General features: G+C 51.1%; 1 protein-coding gene across 1 annotated transcript in view; it reads left to right on the forward strand.

The window, feature by feature from the left end:
• Positions 1-19,028, forward strand: part of ZNF346 (zinc finger protein 346) — a 49,902-nt gene that overhangs the window by 12,757 nt on the left and 18,117 nt on the right. The window contains exons 4-6 of the mRNA XM_030211652.1: positions 16,800-16,947; positions 17,031-17,312; positions 17,581-17,674. Coding sequence (XP_030067512.1) covers positions 16,800-16,947; positions 17,031-17,312; positions 17,581-17,674 — 524 coding nt within the window. The remainder of the gene's footprint in view (positions 1-16,799; positions 16,948-17,030; positions 17,313-17,580; positions 17,675-19,028) is intronic.

Here is a 19,028-nt window from a genome sequence, read left to right on the forward strand (position 1 = left end):
TGTTATTATTGCATAAAGCATACATGCTGAAAAGAGCTCTCCTTCAAGGGTCGTCTGAGGCCCCTTCTATTGTCCCCCTCGGTGGATTCTGGCCTGGGACTGCCCGCTGAGGCTATTTTCCCTGATAATTGGCATAAAGAAAAGCGTAGAAGGGCTAATTCCCCTTCAGATTGTGGTGCACACCCCCCCCCCCCCCCCCCCCCACCACCACCACCGTGGTCGAGCTGTGAGGATTCGGAGAGTTCTGGCGGGCCTTCGTGGTCTGAGGAGCCAGAGTCAGGTGCAGAATTACCACAGGATCTGGATGATCCCTCCGCGGTGAGGATTTTCCACCGTGATGAGCTGCCAGCGCTTATTTCAGGTGCCCTACAGGTCCTTTCTATTGAAGAGCCTGACAGTGGCACGGCCTCCTCTGTGAATCCTAGGATGGCTAGTACCAAAAAGCCTGCTCGAGCCTTTCCTTTGCATGACTCCATCCAAGAGCTTATTTCCGCTCAGTGGCTGACCCCGAGGGACCTTTGAAAGTTTCCAGGGCTAAGGAGCAATTATACCCTCTGCGTGAGGAGCATTTGGCTCGCTTTGCAATGCCTAAAGTAGATGCCCTAGTCACTGCAGTGACAAAGAGAACTACCCTCCCTGTGGAAGGAGGAGTTGCCCTGAAGGATATACAAGACCGTAGGCTGGAAGCAGCACTTAAACGGTCCTTTGAAATTGCAGGTCTTACTGTTCGGGTAGTGGAACAGCCCGGAGATGGAGCGGAGCCCTTCTCGGATGTGGCTCCGTGGCTGGAGTGGACCTTGTCAGCTGATGCCCTTTATGATATTGTCAGAGCTTCGGCTAAACAAATGGCAGTAGCAGTGGCGGCTCGCCGTCTTATTTGGCTACGACATTGGGCAGCGGACATGGCCTCTAAGCAAAGGTTGGTGAAGTTGCCCTTTCAAGGCCTTCTATTTGATGAGGAGTTGGAAAAAAAAATTAAAGGCCTGGGAGATCCTAAACCCCAGCGCTTGCCCGAAGGTAGGCCGAGGCCTTCCTCCAAGGGCCAGACGGTCCACTCCTCTTATAGACCTCGCTTCCGTGAAGCTAGAAGGTACCACCCGGGGCGTTCTGCTGGGTTCACTTCTCGTGCCCGTTTTTCAGCAGAGGAACTCCTTTCGCTCGGACAAGCGTTCCGCAGCCACCGGCTCTAGGCCTGGAGATCAGGGGCGACCGTCTCAATGATGGTGCGCCGGCCCCCTCCTCGCTTCCTGTCATCGGAGGACGTCTTTTCCTTTTTGCCGAAGAGTGGGCCAATATTTCCTCAGATCAGTGGGTTCTGGACCTGATCAGAGATGGCTACACAATAGAATTCAACGCCCCAGTAAGAGACGTGTTTGTGGAGTCCCGATGCGGTTCTGCCGCCAAACGGGCGGCAGTAGAGGAGACTTTGCAAGGTCTGATTCAGTTAGGGGCCGTGTCCCCGGTACCTCCTGCCGAACACGGCTACGGCCGATACTCCATCTATTTTGTGGTGCCGCGAAAAGGTGGGTCTTTTCGCCCTATTCTGGACTTAAAAGAATTAAACAAGTCCCTGAGAGTGCGGCATTTCCACATGGAAACCCTGCACTCCGTCATTGCTGCGGTACAGCCAGGAGAGTTTCTCACGTCTCTAGATCTGAAAGAAGCTTACTTGTACATACCAATTTGGCCCCCGCACCAGAAGTTTCTGAGGTTTGCGGTGTTGGGAAAACATTTCCACTTCCGGGCCTTGCCTTTTGGCCTCGCCACAGCTCCCCGAACCTTTTTGAAGGTAATGGTGGTAGTAGCTGCTTTGCTCAGGCTGTCAGAGTGATGTCGGACAACACGACAGGAGTGGCCTACATAAATCGACAAGGCGGCACTCAGTGCAGAGCACTGGCCGTGCAGGCCGAACAGATTTGCCACTGGGCCGAGCTGCATCTTCAGTTTCTGTCGGCAGCTCACATTGCAGGTCAGAGCAACGTGCAAGCGGATTATCTAAGCAGGCATCAGATAGATCCAGCAGAATGGGAACTAGCAGACGAAGTATTCCTGCAGGTATGTGCCAAATGGGGCAAGCCCGTGATGGATCTTATGGCGACAAGTTCAAATGCCAAAGTCCTGTGCTTCTTCAGCAGACGGAGAGATCTTCGCTCGGCAGGGTTGGATGCCTTGACTCAGCCCTGGCCTCCGGGCCTACTATATGTGTCCCCTCCGTGGCCCTTGATAGGGTGCGTGCTCCTGCAGATTCGGCTGCACCCAGGAGAAGTGGTCCTCATCACCCCAGATTGGCCCAGGAGGCCTTGGTATGCGGACCTCCGACAGATGCTTGTGGAGGCTCCCCTTCCTTTTACCTCTGGTACTGAACCTGTTGTCACAGGGCCCGGTAGCCATGGAGGACGTCTGCCGCTTTGATCTTATGGCATGGCGATTGAGAGGGCGCAATTGAGGGACAAAGGCTATTCAAACACAGTCATTTCCACTCTCCTGCAGGCCCGCAAGCGCTCCACTTCCATGGCTTATGCCAGGATTTGGCGCCAGTTTGAGTCTTGGTGTGCTTCAAAAGCGATCACACCCATGCGGGCTCCTGTCTCGCCGATTCTGGACTTTTTGCAGGATGGTGTACAAATAGGCTTGGCCTATTATTCCCTGTGGGTGCAAGTGGCAGCGTTGGCCTCCCTTCGTGGTAAGGTTGAAGGCATGTCTTTAGCTGCTCATCCAGATGTGGCACGGTTGCTTAGTGGGGGTGCTTCGGCTCCGTCCTTCCGTGCGAGCACCCTGTCCAGCTTGGAACCTGGGGCTAGTTTTGAAGGCCCTGCAGTCTTCTCCTTTTGAGCCGCTTCGGCGAGCATCGGAGAAAGATTTGACACTAAAGGCCGTTTTTCTTGTGGCCATTACCTCGGTGAGACGGGTGTCAGAGCTCCAGGCGCTGTCCTGTAGAGACCCATTTCTGCAATTCTCAGAGTCCGGGGTCACGGTTCGGACCGTGCCTTCCTTCATGCCTAAGGTGGTTTCAGCGTTTCACCTAAACCAGCCTATTTTCTTGCCCTCCTTTGATAAGGAGGAGTTTCCAGAATCTTTTGGGCAGTTGCACCTGTTGGATGTGCGCAGGACTCTGCTGCAGTATCTGCGAGTTACTATCTCTTTCAGGATCTATGATCATCTGTTTGTTTTGCTATCAGGTCCTCGCAGAGGGTCTCCAGCGTCTAAAGCCACTATTGCCCGCTGGCTCAAAGAAACTATCTTTTCAGCTTATAGCCTGTAGCCTTTAAGGCACATTCTACCAGAGCGATTTCTTCCTTTTGGGCTGAAACTGGAGCACTCTCTCTTCAAGAGATTTGCAGTGCAGCAACATGGGCTTCTAAGCTCTCTTTTGCCCGACATTACAGGCTGGATGTGGCTGCTAGGAGGGATGCGTGTTTTGGAGCACAAGTGCTAACGCGTGGTGTGACCTGTTCCCACCCTATATAGGGATTGCTTTGTTACATCCCATACGTAATGGCTTCATCTGTTTGATGACAAGGAAGGGAAAATTAGGTTCTTATCTTGGTAATTTTCTTTCCTTTAGTCATAGCAGATGAAGCCATGAGCCCTCCCTGTATGATTGTCTGTATGCTGTGAATCTGTTTCAGGTTCTGTTCTTGTTTCCTGAAGTTCCTTCCTTGGGAGAAAGTTGGAAAACAGTCTTCAGGATTCATGTTCACTTATAGGAGGATGAGTCCATTCCCTCCAGTTTGTTTTGGAGGATGAGTTTATTCCCTCCAGGAGGTTGCATGTATCCCCTCCAGTTATACAATAAGGAGGACGAGTTTATTCCCTCCAGGAGGATGTGTTCATTCCCTTCTTTTGAGTTCATGCCCTTGTTAAGGGGCCATCGTTCATGTTATTCCCATTGCGGTTTGCCATACTGCTTTGGAAGCTTCAAATACTGAAGAGGCAGTGGAGCTGGCTGGCCATGAGGCACTGTGAAAAGTTGAGTGCTCTCTATCTCCCCCTGCTGGTTGGTGGACACAACCCATACGTAATGGCTTCATCTGCTATGACTAAAGAAAAGAAAATTACCAAGGTAAGAACCTAATTTTCCCATCTTATCTTTGAGGTGGGCTCTGTTATCAGTGCACATTTAAAAATCATCAAATGCTTTTTACATAAGGAGTTATTGCTAGCTTGTAAATGTATATTCCGCAGCAATCCTCCAGACCGTTCAAGACGCTTGGGTTATGTACTCCTACCAGCAGAGGGAGACTGAGAACAGTAAAACTTCTTATACAAGTAGCCTGTGCAGACCTTCTACTAACCAGTATTTCCATATCATCAGGCAGATCAAGCCATAGTCTGGTGGGTTGTGTCCATCTACCAGCAGGTGGAGATACAGAGCAATCCTTTTGCCTCCCTATATGTGGTCATGTGCTGCCGGAAACTCTTCAGTATGTTCTCTATCTCAGCAGGTGTGTGGTCACACAGCAGCAGCTCTGGCTAGGTCTCCAAGCCTGTTGTTCGCCACGTGGCTAATGGTGTCGGATAGCAAGGGCGCGAAAAAGCGCTCCCCGGACTGCGTGCACGCATCTAGCGGGCAAGCGCGGGGATCGGAGGCAGAGACGCCTTTTTTGGGCGCTTTTCAGGAGTTTGGCGAGTTGGCCGGTTTTTCCTCTGAGGGGCATCGGCGGTTTTTCCCGCCTTAGCCGACCATCCCCCGATGTTCGCCCTTCCGGTGTTGGCCGGCCACGCTGCTCGGACGGCTACTTTGGCCGTCCTTGAGGTGGGAGACAGTAATAAGATTGCCGCCCTTCACTTGAAGCACCATTCTTCCCGCGCAGCTCCGCGGAGCGTCGCGCCGCACCATTTTGGATGCGCAGCGTGTCTCTCCCCCACTCCTTGGAGCGGAGGTTGAGAGTACTTCTAGGGCCGTGGCCCAGGCTGCAGAGGTGCACAGACGGGGGGGGGGGGGGGGGGTCTCCCCTGAGTTTGTTTTGCTGCTGCATCAGGCTTTTCTGCTGCAAGATGCTGCTCCTGCTCCCCTGTCAGACAAGGGGGATGAGGCTTCCCTGATCAAATGCCCTCGGGTGGATCTTCAGGCCTTAGGGGATGCTGTCTCCTCGGATGTAAATGAGGGCAGCGTCTTTGAATTTTCCCAAAGGTCCTTAGGGGATTCTTTGGAGGAGGCTGATCCTCACTCTGATGGAGCTGATGACCCCTCTGCAGCACGGCTTTTTCGCTCAGAGGATTTGCCCAACCTGTTATTGCAGGCCATGAGCATTTTAAACATTTCCTCTCCGGAGGAAGGCCCTCTCTCTTAGCCTCTGCAGGCTCAGCTGTTATGCTGGGGACAAAGCGCCCGCCCAGAACCTTCCACCTTCATGAAGCCATGCAGACTTTAATTTCGGCTCAATGGGATTCTCCTGAAGCGAGCCTTAAAGTAGTCAGGGCCATGTCCCGTCTGTACCCTCTGCCGGAGGGGGAACGGGAGGCCTTTCTCTCGCCTACAGTAGACTCTCTAATCACTGCGGTGACAAAGAAGACGGCCCTGCCGGTGGAAAGTGGCACTGCCCTGAAGGATGCTCAGGACAATAGATTGGAGGCGGGCTTGAGGTTGGCCTTTGAGGCGGCTGCCCTGAGTTTGCAGGCCTCGGTTTGCGGCTCTTATGTGGCCAGGGCATGCTTGACCGTTTTGCAGCGGTCCTCCCCCTCGGATCCTTCCTTGAGGGCGGATTGGCCGGCCCTGGAGTCGGGCTTGGCCTACTTGGCAGACTTGCTGTATGATGTCTTGAGAGCCTCAGCTAAAGGTATGGCTCAGACAGTCTCTGCCCGTCGTTGGCTGTGGCTTAAGCATTGGTCTGCTGACCATGCCTCAAAATCTCGCCTAGCCAAGTTGCCTTTTAAGGGCAAGCTGCTCTTTGGGGACGAGCTGGACAAGATCGTGACGGAGCTCGGCATTTCTAAAGGCAAGAGGTTGCCGGAGGGCAGGGCGCGGGCTGGCAGTGGTTGCCCTGGTTCCTCCAAAGGCCATTTTCAGGAAGCCCGTCGGTATCGCCCGGGCAAGTCAGGCTCCTCTTTCTCCTCCTCCTTCAAGCGGAACTTCTCCCCCAAGTATCATTCCTTTCGCAGAGACCGCCGTCCCGGAGGTTCGTCCTCCAGCTCTCCCCCAGGGTCTCATACCCAGTGACGGGGCCCTGGTCCATGGCCCAGAGCAGATAGGACGGCTGTCCTTATTTCTGGGCGAGTGGACCAGGGTAACTTCAGACGCTTGGATTCTGGAAGTCATCAGAGATGGCTACAAGTTGGAGTTCTGCCGGCCCCTGAGAGACGGGTTTGTGAACTCTCCCTGCAAGTCTGCTTGCAAAGCAGCGGCAGTGCAGCAGACTCTGGACAACCTGATCCGCCTTGGCGCGGTGGTCCCAGTGCCAGAAGATCAACTTGGCAAGGGACGCTACTCCATTTACTTTGTGGTGCCAAAGAAAGAAGGTTCTTCTCGGCCTATTCTCGACCTCAAGGGAGTCAATCGGGCCTTGTGAATACGGCATTTCAGAATGGAGACTCTCTGCTCTGTGATAGCGGCGGTACAAAAAGGAGAATTCCTGGCATCCTTTGGACATCAAAGAGGCTTACTTGCACATTCCCATCTGGCCGCCTCATCAGCGCTTTCTGCGCTTTGCAGTACTGGGCCGGCACTTCCAGTTCAGAGCCCTCCCGTTCGGGTTGGCTCCAGCTCCGCGGACCATCTCCAAAGTAATGGTGGTCATTGCGGCTTATCTCCGCAAGGAAGGAGTACAAGTCCATCCTTTCTGGACGACTGGCTGATTCGAGCCCCCTCCGCTGCGGAGTGTGGGAGAGCAGACAGGGTCGTTGCTCTTCTGAGCTCCCTGGGATGGATCATCAACTGGGAGAAAAGTCAGCTGCGCCCGACTCAGTCCCTGGAGTATCTGGGTGTTCGGTTCAACACCCAAGTGGGCAGAGTGTTCCTGCCAGACAACCGGAGCCTCAAGCTTCGGGCCCAGGTGGACCAGTTCCTAGACTCCTCTTCTCTTCGGGCTTGGGACTATGTGCAGCTGCTGGGTTCCATGACTGCCACGATGGAAGTGGTGCCCTGGGCCAGGGCCCATATGAGACCACTACAGCACTCTCTTCTGCGGCGTTGGACTCCGGTTTCGGAGGATTACGCTATGCGCCTTCCCTTGGATCCAGCTGTGCGCAAGGCGCTGAGTTGGTGGCTGAGGCCAGACAAGCTGTCCGCAGGAATGCCTCTTTTTTTTTTTTTTTTTTTTTTTTAATTCTTTATTTATCATTTTCATTAATTTACAAGAATATATCTTGAACAAGTAAAGCAGTTTAACAGGTTACAGGCAATTTTCCTAAAGAAAAAAAAATTAAATAAGAAAAATATAGATTATCAACTTGTATTAGACCCCAAATTAAAGGGGCTGGAACTTAATACTACTCAGGAGATTAGTTTCAAATATCTTCCAAAAATAAAAGGTAAAGGCTTAACGGTATATACCGCGCATTTTTACTTTTTCATTAGTCTCTTTTTCCAAGGCTAATCAGACCTACTAAACTCCAACATAAATTATAAAACCTTTTTCTGTGTAATAAACTGTTTCAGGTGCTCAGAAACAAAAAATACATATTTAACCCCTAGATATTTCACATTGCATTTACATGGGTAATTAAGATTAAAAGAGGCTCCCAAAGCTAATGTTGCGGATCTTAATGCCAAAAACTCTTTCCTTCTAGCCTGAGTCTGTTTAGTGACATATGGAAAGACTAGTACTTTTTTCCCATAAAATGGGGTTTGTAAGTGCTTTAATGCAGTTTTTCTAACCAGTTCCAGGTCCTGTTGAAAAATAAAAGATACCAAAAGAGTTTGTCTTTCAGTTATTTCAGTCAAGGAAGATTCTAATAATTCCGAAACATTTAAATCAGGTTCTATTTGTGGTAGTTCTTGGGGGCCATCTTTCAATTTTCTTGCTGGCAGATAATATACTTTATTGAGTGTGGAGGTATTTTATCTTCTGTAAATTTCAAATTTTCCATCAAATATCGTTTGAAAATTTCCAAAGGGGAATAAACTAAAGTTCTCGGAAAGTTCAACAAACGCAAATTTAGCCTCCTGTTGTAATTTTCAAAGTACTCCAGTCTGCTATGAATCAATGTATTGTCATGTATAAGCTTTGCTGAAATTTCTTTCATTTTTACATTTTCATCAGATAAATAATTCATTCTTTCTGAGACTTCATTTTTCATTGCTGTAAGGTCTTTAGACAAAGTCTGAACGTTACTCACAAGAGAGTCGATCTTGCTAGTTGAGGTTAAGACCGTCTGAAGTATCTCCCATATAGCCTCGAGTGATACCGGCACTTTCTGGGCCTTAGATGAAACACAGGCATCGACTGGGGAGATCGCTATGGGGCCCAGTTGACTCACCGCTTCGCCGTCATCGCGGTTTTGCGGGTCGCCTCCATAATCGGCCCCAGTCGGTTGTGGCGGTTGAGATCGCGTTGGAGGGGACAACGAAATATCCTGTCCCAAGAGGTCAGCCTCTCCTGGCGCTGTAAACTCGGCTGGACCTCCAAACGCCGTCGTCGCGGTTCTCGCGAGAAAACTATCGAGCGTCTGCTGGGTAGGTGTAGAAGTTAGAGCTGCCTGGGCCGCGGCTCTAACAAACGCCTTTCTCTTTGTATGCGGCATATTTCCTTGCAGGTAAAACAAATTTTTTAAGATAAGAGAAAGGGTTTGTGCTCCTGCTTACTCCTCGATGTTACTCGCGGAGTGATGTTACTGCCGCCATCTTGCTCCGCCTCCCCTCCTTGCGGATCTGCAGGAATGCCTCTTACAACCCCGGAGTGGGTTGTCGTCACGACGGACGCCTGCTTGACGGGCTGGGGGGCCCACTGCCTGGGAAGGACAGCGCAGGGGCTATGGTCCCCTGCGGAGGGGAAGTGGTCCATCAACCTCTTGGAACTCTGAGCCATTCGTTTGGCGCTTCTAGAGTTTCTTCAGGTACTGGTGCTGAAGCCAGTTCGGGTCCTGTCAGACAATGCCACGGCTGTGGCCTATGTCAATTGCCAGGGAGGTACCAGGAGCGCCCCCTTAGCCATGGAGGCTATGAAGCTATGCCTTTGGGCAGAAGCGAATCTGAAACAGCTGTCGGCGGCTCACGTCGCGGGGGTCATGAATGTCAAGGCGGACTTTCTCAGTCGCCGTACCTTGGATCCCGGAGAGTGGCAGCTGTCTGCTCGGGCGTTCTTGGACATCACGAAGCGCTGGGGCAAGCCGAGCTTGGACCTGATGGCGTCCTCGGCCAATTGTCAAGTGCCGAGGTTCTTCAGCAGAGGACGGGACCCTCGATCGCTGGGAGTCGATGCTCTTCTCCAGCAGTGGCTGGTACAGGAGCTTCTCTACGTGTTCCCACCCTGGCCAATGATGGGCAGAGTTCTAGGCCGGGTGGTCCTGGTGGGTCCAGATTGGCCCAGACGCCCTTGGTATGCGAACCTAATCAGGCTTTCAGTGGACAGACCTCTGCGGCTGCCAGCAGAGCTGGGCCTGTTGCATCAGGGTCTCGTGGTGATGGAGGATCCCTCCCCCTTTGGTTTTACGGCCTGGTTCTTAGCGGAAGTGGCTGAGGAAGAAGGGCTTCTCAGACAAGGTCATCGCCACTATGCTGCGAGCGAGGAAGCGCTCTACTTCCACTACTTACGCCAGGGTGTGGCGTACCTTTGCATCGTGGTGCGAGGCAGGCTCTCAATCGCCCTTCAGTGCTCCAATTACTACAGTGTTGGCGTTCCTGCAAGAAGGTCTGGAAAAAGACCTGTCGCTCAGTTCGCTTAAAGTCCAGGTAGCGTCTCTAGCTTGTTTCAGGAGTCGTCTGAAGGGTGCTTCCCTGGCTTCACAGCCAGACGTGGTGCGCTTTCTTAAAGGGGTTAATCACCTGCGCCCTCCTCTGCACTCGGTAGTGCCTACGTGGAATCTCAATCTGGTGCTATGGGCCTTGCAGAAGCCGCCCTTTGAGCCCTTGTCGAGGGCATCGCTGAAGGACCTGATGTTGAAAGCGGTCTTTTTGGCGACTATCACTTCAGCCAGAAGAGTGTCTGAGCTCCAGGCGCTCTCATGTAGAGAGCCGTTCCTGCGGTTCACTGAGGCAGGAATGTCGATTCGCCCAGTGCCTGCCTTCCTTGCCCAAGATGGTTTCTCGCTTCCATGTGAATCAGCAGCTTTGTCTACCCTCCTTTTGTAGGGAGGATTACCCAGAGGAGTACCCTGCTCTCAAATGTCTGGATGTTAGACGAGTCATCCTCAGATACTTGGAAGTGACCAACGATTTCCGGACCTCGGATCACCTGTTCGTGCTGTTCGCAGGCCCTCGTAAGGGTCTGAAGGCATCTAAGCCTGCGGTGGCACCAACGTCAAGGAGACGATTGCAGCAGCTTATGTGGCCGCAGGGAAGATTACTACTACTACTACTATTTAACATTTCTAAAGCGCTACTAGGGTTACGCAGCGCCTATTCAGCTGAAGGCTCACTCTACTAGAGCACAGGCGGCCTCGATGGCAGAGTCCAGGTCCGTCTCCTTGGAAGAGATTTGTAGAGCGGCAACTTGGGCGTCGGATCATACCTTCGCATGACATTACCGCTTGGATGTGGCGGCTCGAGCCGAGGCCCAGTTTGGAGCTTCAGTGTTGCGCTTAGGGATTTCCATGTCCCGCCCTGGGTGAGTACTGCTTTGGTACATCCCACGAGTCTATGGATTGATCTGCCTGATGATATGGAAGGTAAAATTATGTATCATACCTGATCATTTTCTTTCCATTAATCATAGCAGATCAATCCATAGCCCCTCCCAGATGTCTGTTTTGTTTGTGTTCTGGTTATATTTCAGGTTCAAGTTTAGTCTTCAGTTCCTGTTCAGGAGGACTTCGTGTTCAAGTTCTTCCAATTGAATTTTTCCTTGAGTTGGGACGATTTTTTTTTACAGTGAGCTGCTGCTTCCTCTCCCCCCGTTTCAACGGTGGCTGTGGATTGATATCTAAATGCCGGCGCTCCCTCCCGCTTCGTGCGGCAGTAGGGTAGCTTTGTATCCCCCCCCCCCTGCTTCGGCGGTGTTAGGGTAAGCCAGCTCCTCCCACGGTTGCAGTGGTGGTGGGCTGGAATGCTTCCCCCCCCCCCCCCCCCCCCGCTTCGGCGGTGGTGGGCTGGGCCGAGTGTCCCTTTGTGGGTGTAATTCTCTATGTGCTGCTGAGTCCTGCGGATGAAGCTTTGATATCGACCATACTGAGGAGTTTCCGGCAGCACATGACCACATATAGGGAGGCAAAAGGATTGATCTCTATCGCCACCTGCTGGTAGATGGACACAACCCACCAGTCTATGGATTGATCTGCTATGATTAATGGAAAGAAAATTATTAGGTATGATACATAATTTTACCTTTCTCAGTCTCAGCAGAGGGTAGATGTGTGCAGCCTGTGCAGTGTACTCAGTCTGGTAAGCCCGTTTGGGGTTTCTAGGTTGGGTTGTAAATGTTGGAGAACCCACACTTGGATCTCTATTACAGGTGTAAGTCCTAAGGGGCTTCTTATTCCCTGTGGGGTGTCACACCCGGGTCCCTCCCCCTGTGCTCTTCCTCTGGAGGACTGCTTGACCTCGGCTACAGACCTCGTTATGTGCCCTTGAGGCATCAGCAACGAGGTTTAAAAAAAAATAAAAAATGTTTTTAAAGGGCGGCTATTTTGGCCGTTCTTGTGGCAGTCCAGAGATAAAACGTCTTCAAGGGCATTCTTGCCTTAAGTGATTTTGCCTATTAGTCTGTCAGAGCACAAAAGCAACTGTTTGTTTTTATTGTGTTCGCGGCCATTATGTCTAAGCCAGCGAGGTGTCGGTTTTGCTCGAAGCGCGGCGTTGAAGTGAAAGGTGGCCGATGTAAATTTTGTGGGGAGCCTACGTTGTCAGCGCTTTTGCCCCCCAAGCTTTCCCCTGAGTCAGCGGAGGTGTTGGGTGGCAATTTGACCGTACATTCCGGGCCGGCAACAGCAGGGCTGGTTTTGGCGGGAAACGTGGCCATTTTTGCTGCGCGTCCCGGGTTGGCCTCGACGGAGCCGTTTTTTTGCGGGAAGCGCGGCCCTTTTGGCTACGCACTCCGTACCGGCGCCGGGGGACCCGTTTGTGGCGGGAAGCGCGCCTAGTTTAGCTGCGGATCACGCTGTGGACCTGCCGCCGCGGGAGCGAGGGGGGGGGTTTGTCGCGGAGACTGCGGGAAGTGTTGTTGGGGCTTCAGCCATGTCCGGGGGGGGGGGGGGGGTCTGGTTTCCCTCCTGAGTTTGTTTGGTCTCTGTATAATGCCTGGAGAGCTGGCCTCTCTCAGGCTGTTTGTTCCCCGGAGGCTGCTAGCTCAGTGGGAGTTAAGCACCCGCGGGTGGATATTTCGGAGCCTATGGAGGATCTCTTAGATGAGTCTGAGGATCAGGATGGGCTAAGGACTGGGGAAGATTCTTCAGTGGTTCACATTTTTCATAAGGAGAAGTTGTTAGAGCTCATTGATCAGGTGATCTCTACTTTGAAGTTTGCTCCGGCGGCCACTCCCTCTGCGGAGGTACCCCAGGTAGATCCCTTGGTTAAGGGGATTCGGACAGCCTCCCGTTTTTTTCCCATGAATTTAGACATTAGAGACATGGTTTTTCAGGAATGGTCTGTGCCGGAGGCTGCTTGTAAGGTGTCTAGGGCTATGGCGCGGCTGTATCCCTTGCCTCCAGAAGATTTGGCCCTGCTGAAACCACCTACTGTAGATGCGGTGGTTACGGCGGTTACTAAGGCTATGGCCATTCCGGTGGATGGCGGTACAGCCTTACGGGATCCTCAGGAGAGGAAGCTAGAGTCCTTTCTGAAGCGCAGCTTTGATTTGTCGGCTTTGGCCTTGCAAGCCTCTGTGTGTGGGGGCTTGGTAGCCAGAGCTTGTTTCCGTTGGGCGGAGAAGCTCTTGGATGAGCCTGCGTTAGGACTGGTTTGGTTCAGTAGCTGGCCAAATTGGAGATGGAGTCTTCGTTTTTGCGGACACCCTTTATGATTTGCTAAGGGCTTCAGCTAAGAATATGGCTCTGGCGGTGACGGCTCGCAGGGCTGTTTGGCTTAGGGGCTGGGTGGCAAGGCGGTACAGGCCGGGCAGATTTGTATCTCCTTCTAAAAGCCGTTTTTTCCAGCGGACACAGTCCTTTCGAGGGGGTCGTCGAGGAGGTTGAGACTCCTCTGGAGGTGCCGGAAATGGTAATAAGTCCTTCTTATGAAGGTGTGCGGGTCCAGCCTCTGGTGAAAGTCGGGGTGCGACTTCGTCTGTTTTATCAGGGGTGGACCCAAATTACTTCAGATCAGTGGGTGCTGGAGGTCGTTCGCGATGGTTATGCGCTCGAGTTCAAGCACCCGCGGCCGGATCTGTTTCTCCCCTCTCCTTGCCACTCTCGAGTCAAGTTAAAGGCTATTCAAGAGACTCTGGGTCGCTTAATCCAGTTGGGAGCTGTGGTACCCGTTCCTCGGCGCGAGCAGGGAATGGGTTGTTATTCTATTTACTTTATGGTGCCGAAGAAGGAGGACCAGTTTCGACCCATTTTAGATCTCAAGAGGGTCAATGGGGCGTTCAAGGTGCCATCTTTCCGCATGGAGACTCTGCGCGGTCATAGTGGCTGTTCATCAGGGAGAATTTCTCACGGAAGCGTATCTGCACGTGCCGATTCGAGAGGCCCATCAGCGTTTCCTTCGTTTTGCTGTTTTAGGGAGGCACTTTCAGTTCTGTGCTCTGCCTTTTGGTCTGGCAACGGCTCCACGCACCTTCTCCAAGATAATGGTGGTGGTAGCAGTGGCTTTGCGGAGGCAGGGAATTCTGGTGCATCCGTATCTGGACGACTGGTTGATCCGGGCGAAGTCTCGGGCTCACAGTGTTGCGGCGACGGCTCAGGTGGTCTCGTTTCTGGAATCGCTCGGATGGGTAGTGAATGTAGTCAAAAGTCAGTTGATCCCATCACAGAGTCTGGAGTACTTGGGAGTGCGGTTCGACACGGCAGTGGGTCGTGTTTTTCTGCTGGATTCTCGGATCGCCTCTCTTCAGCAGCAGGTACGGCTGTTAATGTCCGTTTAGAGTCCGACGGTTCGAATGTACCTTCGGGTTCTGGGCCTCATGGCAGCGACAATAGAGGTAGTACCATGGGCCAGGGCACATATGTGTCAGCTTCAGTCGGCTCTGTTGTCCCGGTGGTCTCCCCAGGTACACAGTTTGGAGTTGCGGTTGCCTTGAGGGGGGCTCCTCGACGCAGTCTCCAGTGGTGGCTGTGCTCTGCCCATCTGAAAAAGGGCATGCCATTGGAACCTCCTCAGTGGGTGATTCTGGTAACGGATGCCAGTCTGCTGGACCGGGGAGCTCAGTGTCGGTCGGTCCGCACAGGGGCGGTGGTCGACGGAGGAAGCTGAGTGGTCTATCAACCGGTTGGAGATGAGGGCGATTCGGCTAGCTCTGTTGGCGTTTCGCTCAAGTGTGGTCGGAAGGGCGGTAAGAGTCATGTCTAACAAAGCGACAGCGGTAGTGTATGTCATCCGGTAGGGCGGTACAAAGAGTCCGCGGTTGGCAATCGAAAAAGGTATCTAGTGCAGATTTCGGTGGCGCACGTGGCCGGGGTGGACATTGTGAACGCGGATTTTCTAAGCACACACATGTTGGACCCCGGAGAATGGTCTCTGCACCGGTCGGTGTTCGACCAGATAGTTCTAAAGTGGGGAATGCCAGTAGTGGATCTCATGGCGTCGGCACAGAATGCTCAGGTTCCTCGGTATTTCAGTCGGCGTCGGGATCCGCGAGCAGAAGGGATCGATGCGTTGGTCCTTCCGTGGCCTCAGCGAGTTTTGCTGTACGTGTTTCCCTCGTGGCCCTTGATAGGTCGAGTCCTACAGAGGGTAGAATGTCATGCGGGTCCTTTGTTGTTGGTGGATCTGAATTGGCTGCGTTGGCCGTGGTTCGGGGATCTGATGCGCCTGTTAGAAGGCGAGCCTCTGCGGCTGGGGAGCTCGGTACTGGTGTGTCGGGGTCCAGTTGTCATGCCGGATCCGGCTCGGTTCTCTCTTACGGTGTGGCCCTTGAGAGGGAATGGTTGAGAAGGAAAGGGTTTTCTCCTCAGGTGATTCAGACGATGCTGCAGTCTCGCAAACGTTCAACGTCTTTGGCCTATGTGCGTGTGTGGCACATATTTGAAGATTGGTGTGGGGACCGGGCGTGTGTCCCTTTGACAGCTTCTGTGTCATGCATTTTAGATTTCTTGCAGGATGGTTTTGAGAAGAGCCTTTCATTGTCATCTTTGAAGGTGCAGCTGGCTGCTTTGGCGTGTTTTCGGGGTAAGGTGCAGGGTAGGTTGGTTGCATCTTCCCCGGATGTGGTCCGTTTTTGAGGGGGTGAAGTTGCTTCGTCTTCCTCAGTGGCTGGTAGTTCCTGAGTGGGATCTTAATATTGTTCTTGATTCTTTGGCGGGTTCTCCTTTTGAGCCCTTGGAGGCTTGTTCGATAAAAGACCTTACTATGAAAGTGGTCTTTTTGGTAGCTATATCGTCGGCTCGCAGGATTTCGGAACTTCAGGCTCTTTCATGTAGGCCTCCGTTTCTGTGGTTTTCTAAGGAAAAGGTTTTGCTGTGTCCAGTCCCTTCGTTTTTGCCTAAGGTGGTATCCTCCTTTCATGTCAATCAGGTGATTTCATTGCCAGTCTTGGGAGACCGGACGGGGGATGCTTCTCAGCGTCGTTTGGCGAAATTGGATGTGCGCAGAGTGTTGAAGGTTTACTTGCGCAGGTCGGAGGAATTCAGGCTTTTGAACAGGTTACTTGTCCTTCATGGGGGGGGCCAAGAAGGGCGCGGCTGCTTCTAAGGCATCTATAGCTCGGTGGTTGAAGGATGCCATCTCTTCAGCTTACATATTGCATGGCCGTACGGTGCCGGTGGGGTTCAAGGCACATTCCACTAGGGGGATGGCGGCTTCTTGGGCAGAGAGTAGTTTTGTTCCACCGGTGGACATTTGTAGAGTGGCGGTGTGGTCCTCCCTGCATTCTTTTGTCAAACATTACAGAGTGGATGTACAGACAAGGGAGGATGCCAGTTTTGGAGCTGCAGTCCTGTCCTCTGGGCTTCGCAGGTCCCACCTTTAGATTGGTTTACTGCTTTGGTACGTCCCAAGCGTCTTGAATGGTCTGGAGGATTGCTGAGGAAGGTGAATTAGGCCTTACCTGCTAATTTTCTTTCCTCTAGATCCTCCAGACCGTTCAAGAGCCCACCCAGTGTATTGGACAGTTCAGTATGATATTTTCTTTAGAGTTAGTTGCTGATATTTCTAGTAGCTCCTGTGATTTGGTCCTGGAGTTTTACTAAGGGCAGTTTGTAGTACTGTTTGTGCCCATCTGCAGTTGAATTCCCCCATCTTAAGGGGAAGAGATCTGAGTGTGGATTCAGTGGTTTTGTTTAGGTGGAGGTGTTTTGTTCCTCTGCTTTGTTACTGTTTTACTGGTTAGTAGAAGGTCTGCACAGGCTACTTGTATAAGAAGTTTTAGTGTTCTCAGTCTCCCGCTGCTGGTAGGAGTGCATAACCCAAGCATCTTGAACGGTCTGGAGGATCTAGAGGAAAGAAAATTAGCAGGTAAGGCCTAATTTCACCTTTGCTATTGTTGAAGTGGTTTCCAGATTAAGAAAAATTGTGCATTCAAATCTTGGAATTTATAAATACGGTTTGACAAACTGTTTTAGGGTTTTCTTTTAAAATAAATTGGCACCCATAATTCTCCTTTCTGTCTTAGGAGAGCAGCAATGGTAATGAGGATCGTAATAAATGCTGTCCTATCTGTAACATGACTTTTTCATCGCCTGTTGTGGCACAGTCTCACTATGAGGGCAAAACCCATTCTAGGAACCTGAAGATAAAGGAACAAGGTCCCTATGGAGAAGGTACTGTTGCTATTTACAGTTTTTGAGTATAGTTTCTTCCCTACTATCACAAAAGTTTTTAATAATATATATATTTTTTAAAGCTATTTCTCAGTTGAAAAACCCAACAAACTCTGCTGCTGCTTTTGTGCCCTCTAAAAATGAAGAGTTGTTGGATACAACAGACCCGGACAAGTTCTGTAGACTCTGCCATGCAACTTTCAACAACCCACTGATGGCCAAACAGCATTATGTGGGCAAGAAACACAAAAAGCAGGAGACTAAACTGAAGCTGATGACACAGTTCTCAAGCTCTTCTTCCACAGCTGCTGGATCTTCTTCCAGCACTTCCCCCTCTCCCTCTACTACTGTGCCCTCTTCCTTGGGTAAGTTCTTGCTGAAACCTTCTGTTAAGCTGCAGATGAAACAGTCCAGTAGTTCATAAGGTGTGTCTTATATTTGCTTGTAATTGTTGTACTAAGACCATGTTTGCAAATACAGTTTAAATGAAGGAGGATACAGTTATAGTTACTGTGCGGTTTGAAAGAGGTGGATAAGGAGCATTAAAGATTGCAGGTTGTGTCGCTTTCTAGGCTCTGTGATTGCCTACAGTACCGACAGATTTGACAGCAATATTAATTTTGTTCTTGTCAGCTGGGAAAGGATACCCCTGCGAGATCTGTGATATAGTCCTGAATTCCATAGAGCAGTACCAGGCTCATGTCAGTGGATCCAAACACAAGAATTGGTAAGTAGTTGGCTGTTCTAAATGAATCTGCCCAGCCTTGGTGAGCCAGTTGCTGATAGTATAGTATTTAAGAGCATTTTTGCCATTTTAGGTTTGCATCACATAAATATTCCAGACAAAGCCTTTCATGTTTAATTATTCCAGTCTCTAAGTTTCCTCGCCATGAGGGTTAATGGGTAGCATGCAAGCAGAGGTCATCTTGCCTTTGACCTTCAGTTGTGCTGTGAAAGAATGTAATACCTCTTTTGTGTTTCTGTATGGAATTGATATGAATCCAGAAATGAATGGGTTATGTCCATCTACCAGCAGTGGAGATAGAGAATACTGAGACACCAGACTGTGGGCTGTCCTATATATCTCAATTCAGTGTTCTCCGTCTCCAGCAGGTCGAGGACAGCTTCCCATCGGCGTCTGGTCTCTGCATTTGTGGGCTCCTGTTCCTTGTGGTTCGGTTGAGTCTGGGGTATTTGGTTTCGCTGGTATCATCTGGGGTACAGCTTGTGGCACCAGATCCCTCCCCTTTGGCCTCACTATTGTGCAACAATTTAAAAAAACAAAGCAAAGTCCCAAGTTCAACTGAGTGATTAGGCAGCAGTACTCCCTTCTGGGGGGCAGCTTTAGCTGGTTTCCACAGGACTTCTGTCTGTGGGTGGCATCTGGACAGTGGGGGTTGAGTGGCACGGTGAAATCTAGCCTGCCTGCACTGCATTTGGGGCTGTCTATTATTGGCAGCCTTTCCTGTGTTATCGCGGTGAATACTGCTTTAAATTTTTTTTGCTGTCAGCTCCCTGCAGCATTTCAATTTTAGTTTTGTTTTTGTTACATCTGAGTTCCCTGCACAAGGTTTGCGGCGGGGTGGCTTTTGGGCAGGAGCACTTGGGAGACTGGGCGTGAACGGGGGACATGTCATGGTGAGCGCTTCAGATTCCCATGCTCTCCATTTTGACTCTGCAGCAAGCCCAGCAGCATCGGCCATTTTGGAGCCTAATGGTTCTTCTACCCTAGTGGAAGTCACTACTCATAAGTACATAACATAAGTATTTCCATACTGGGACAGACCAAAGGTCCATCAAGCCCAGCATCCTGTTTCCAACAGTGGCCAATCTAGGTTACAAATACCTGGCAAGAACCCAAAAAAGTACAAAACATTTTGTGCTGCTTATCCCAGAAATAGTGGATTTTCCCCAAGTCCAATTTAATAATAATCCATGAACTTTTCCTTTAGGAAGCCGTCCAAACCTTTTTAAAACTCTGCTAAGCTAATCGCCTTTACCACATTCTCTGGCAACAAATTCCAGAGTTTAATTACACATTGAGTGAAGAAATATTTTCTGCAATTCATTTTAAATTTACT

Source organism: Microcaecilia unicolor, chromosome 8 (assembly GCF_901765095.1).
Source record: "Microcaecilia unicolor chromosome 8, aMicUni1.1, whole genome shotgun sequence".
NCBI classification, from domain to species: Eukaryota; Metazoa; Chordata; class Amphibia; order Gymnophiona; family Siphonopidae; genus Microcaecilia; species Microcaecilia unicolor.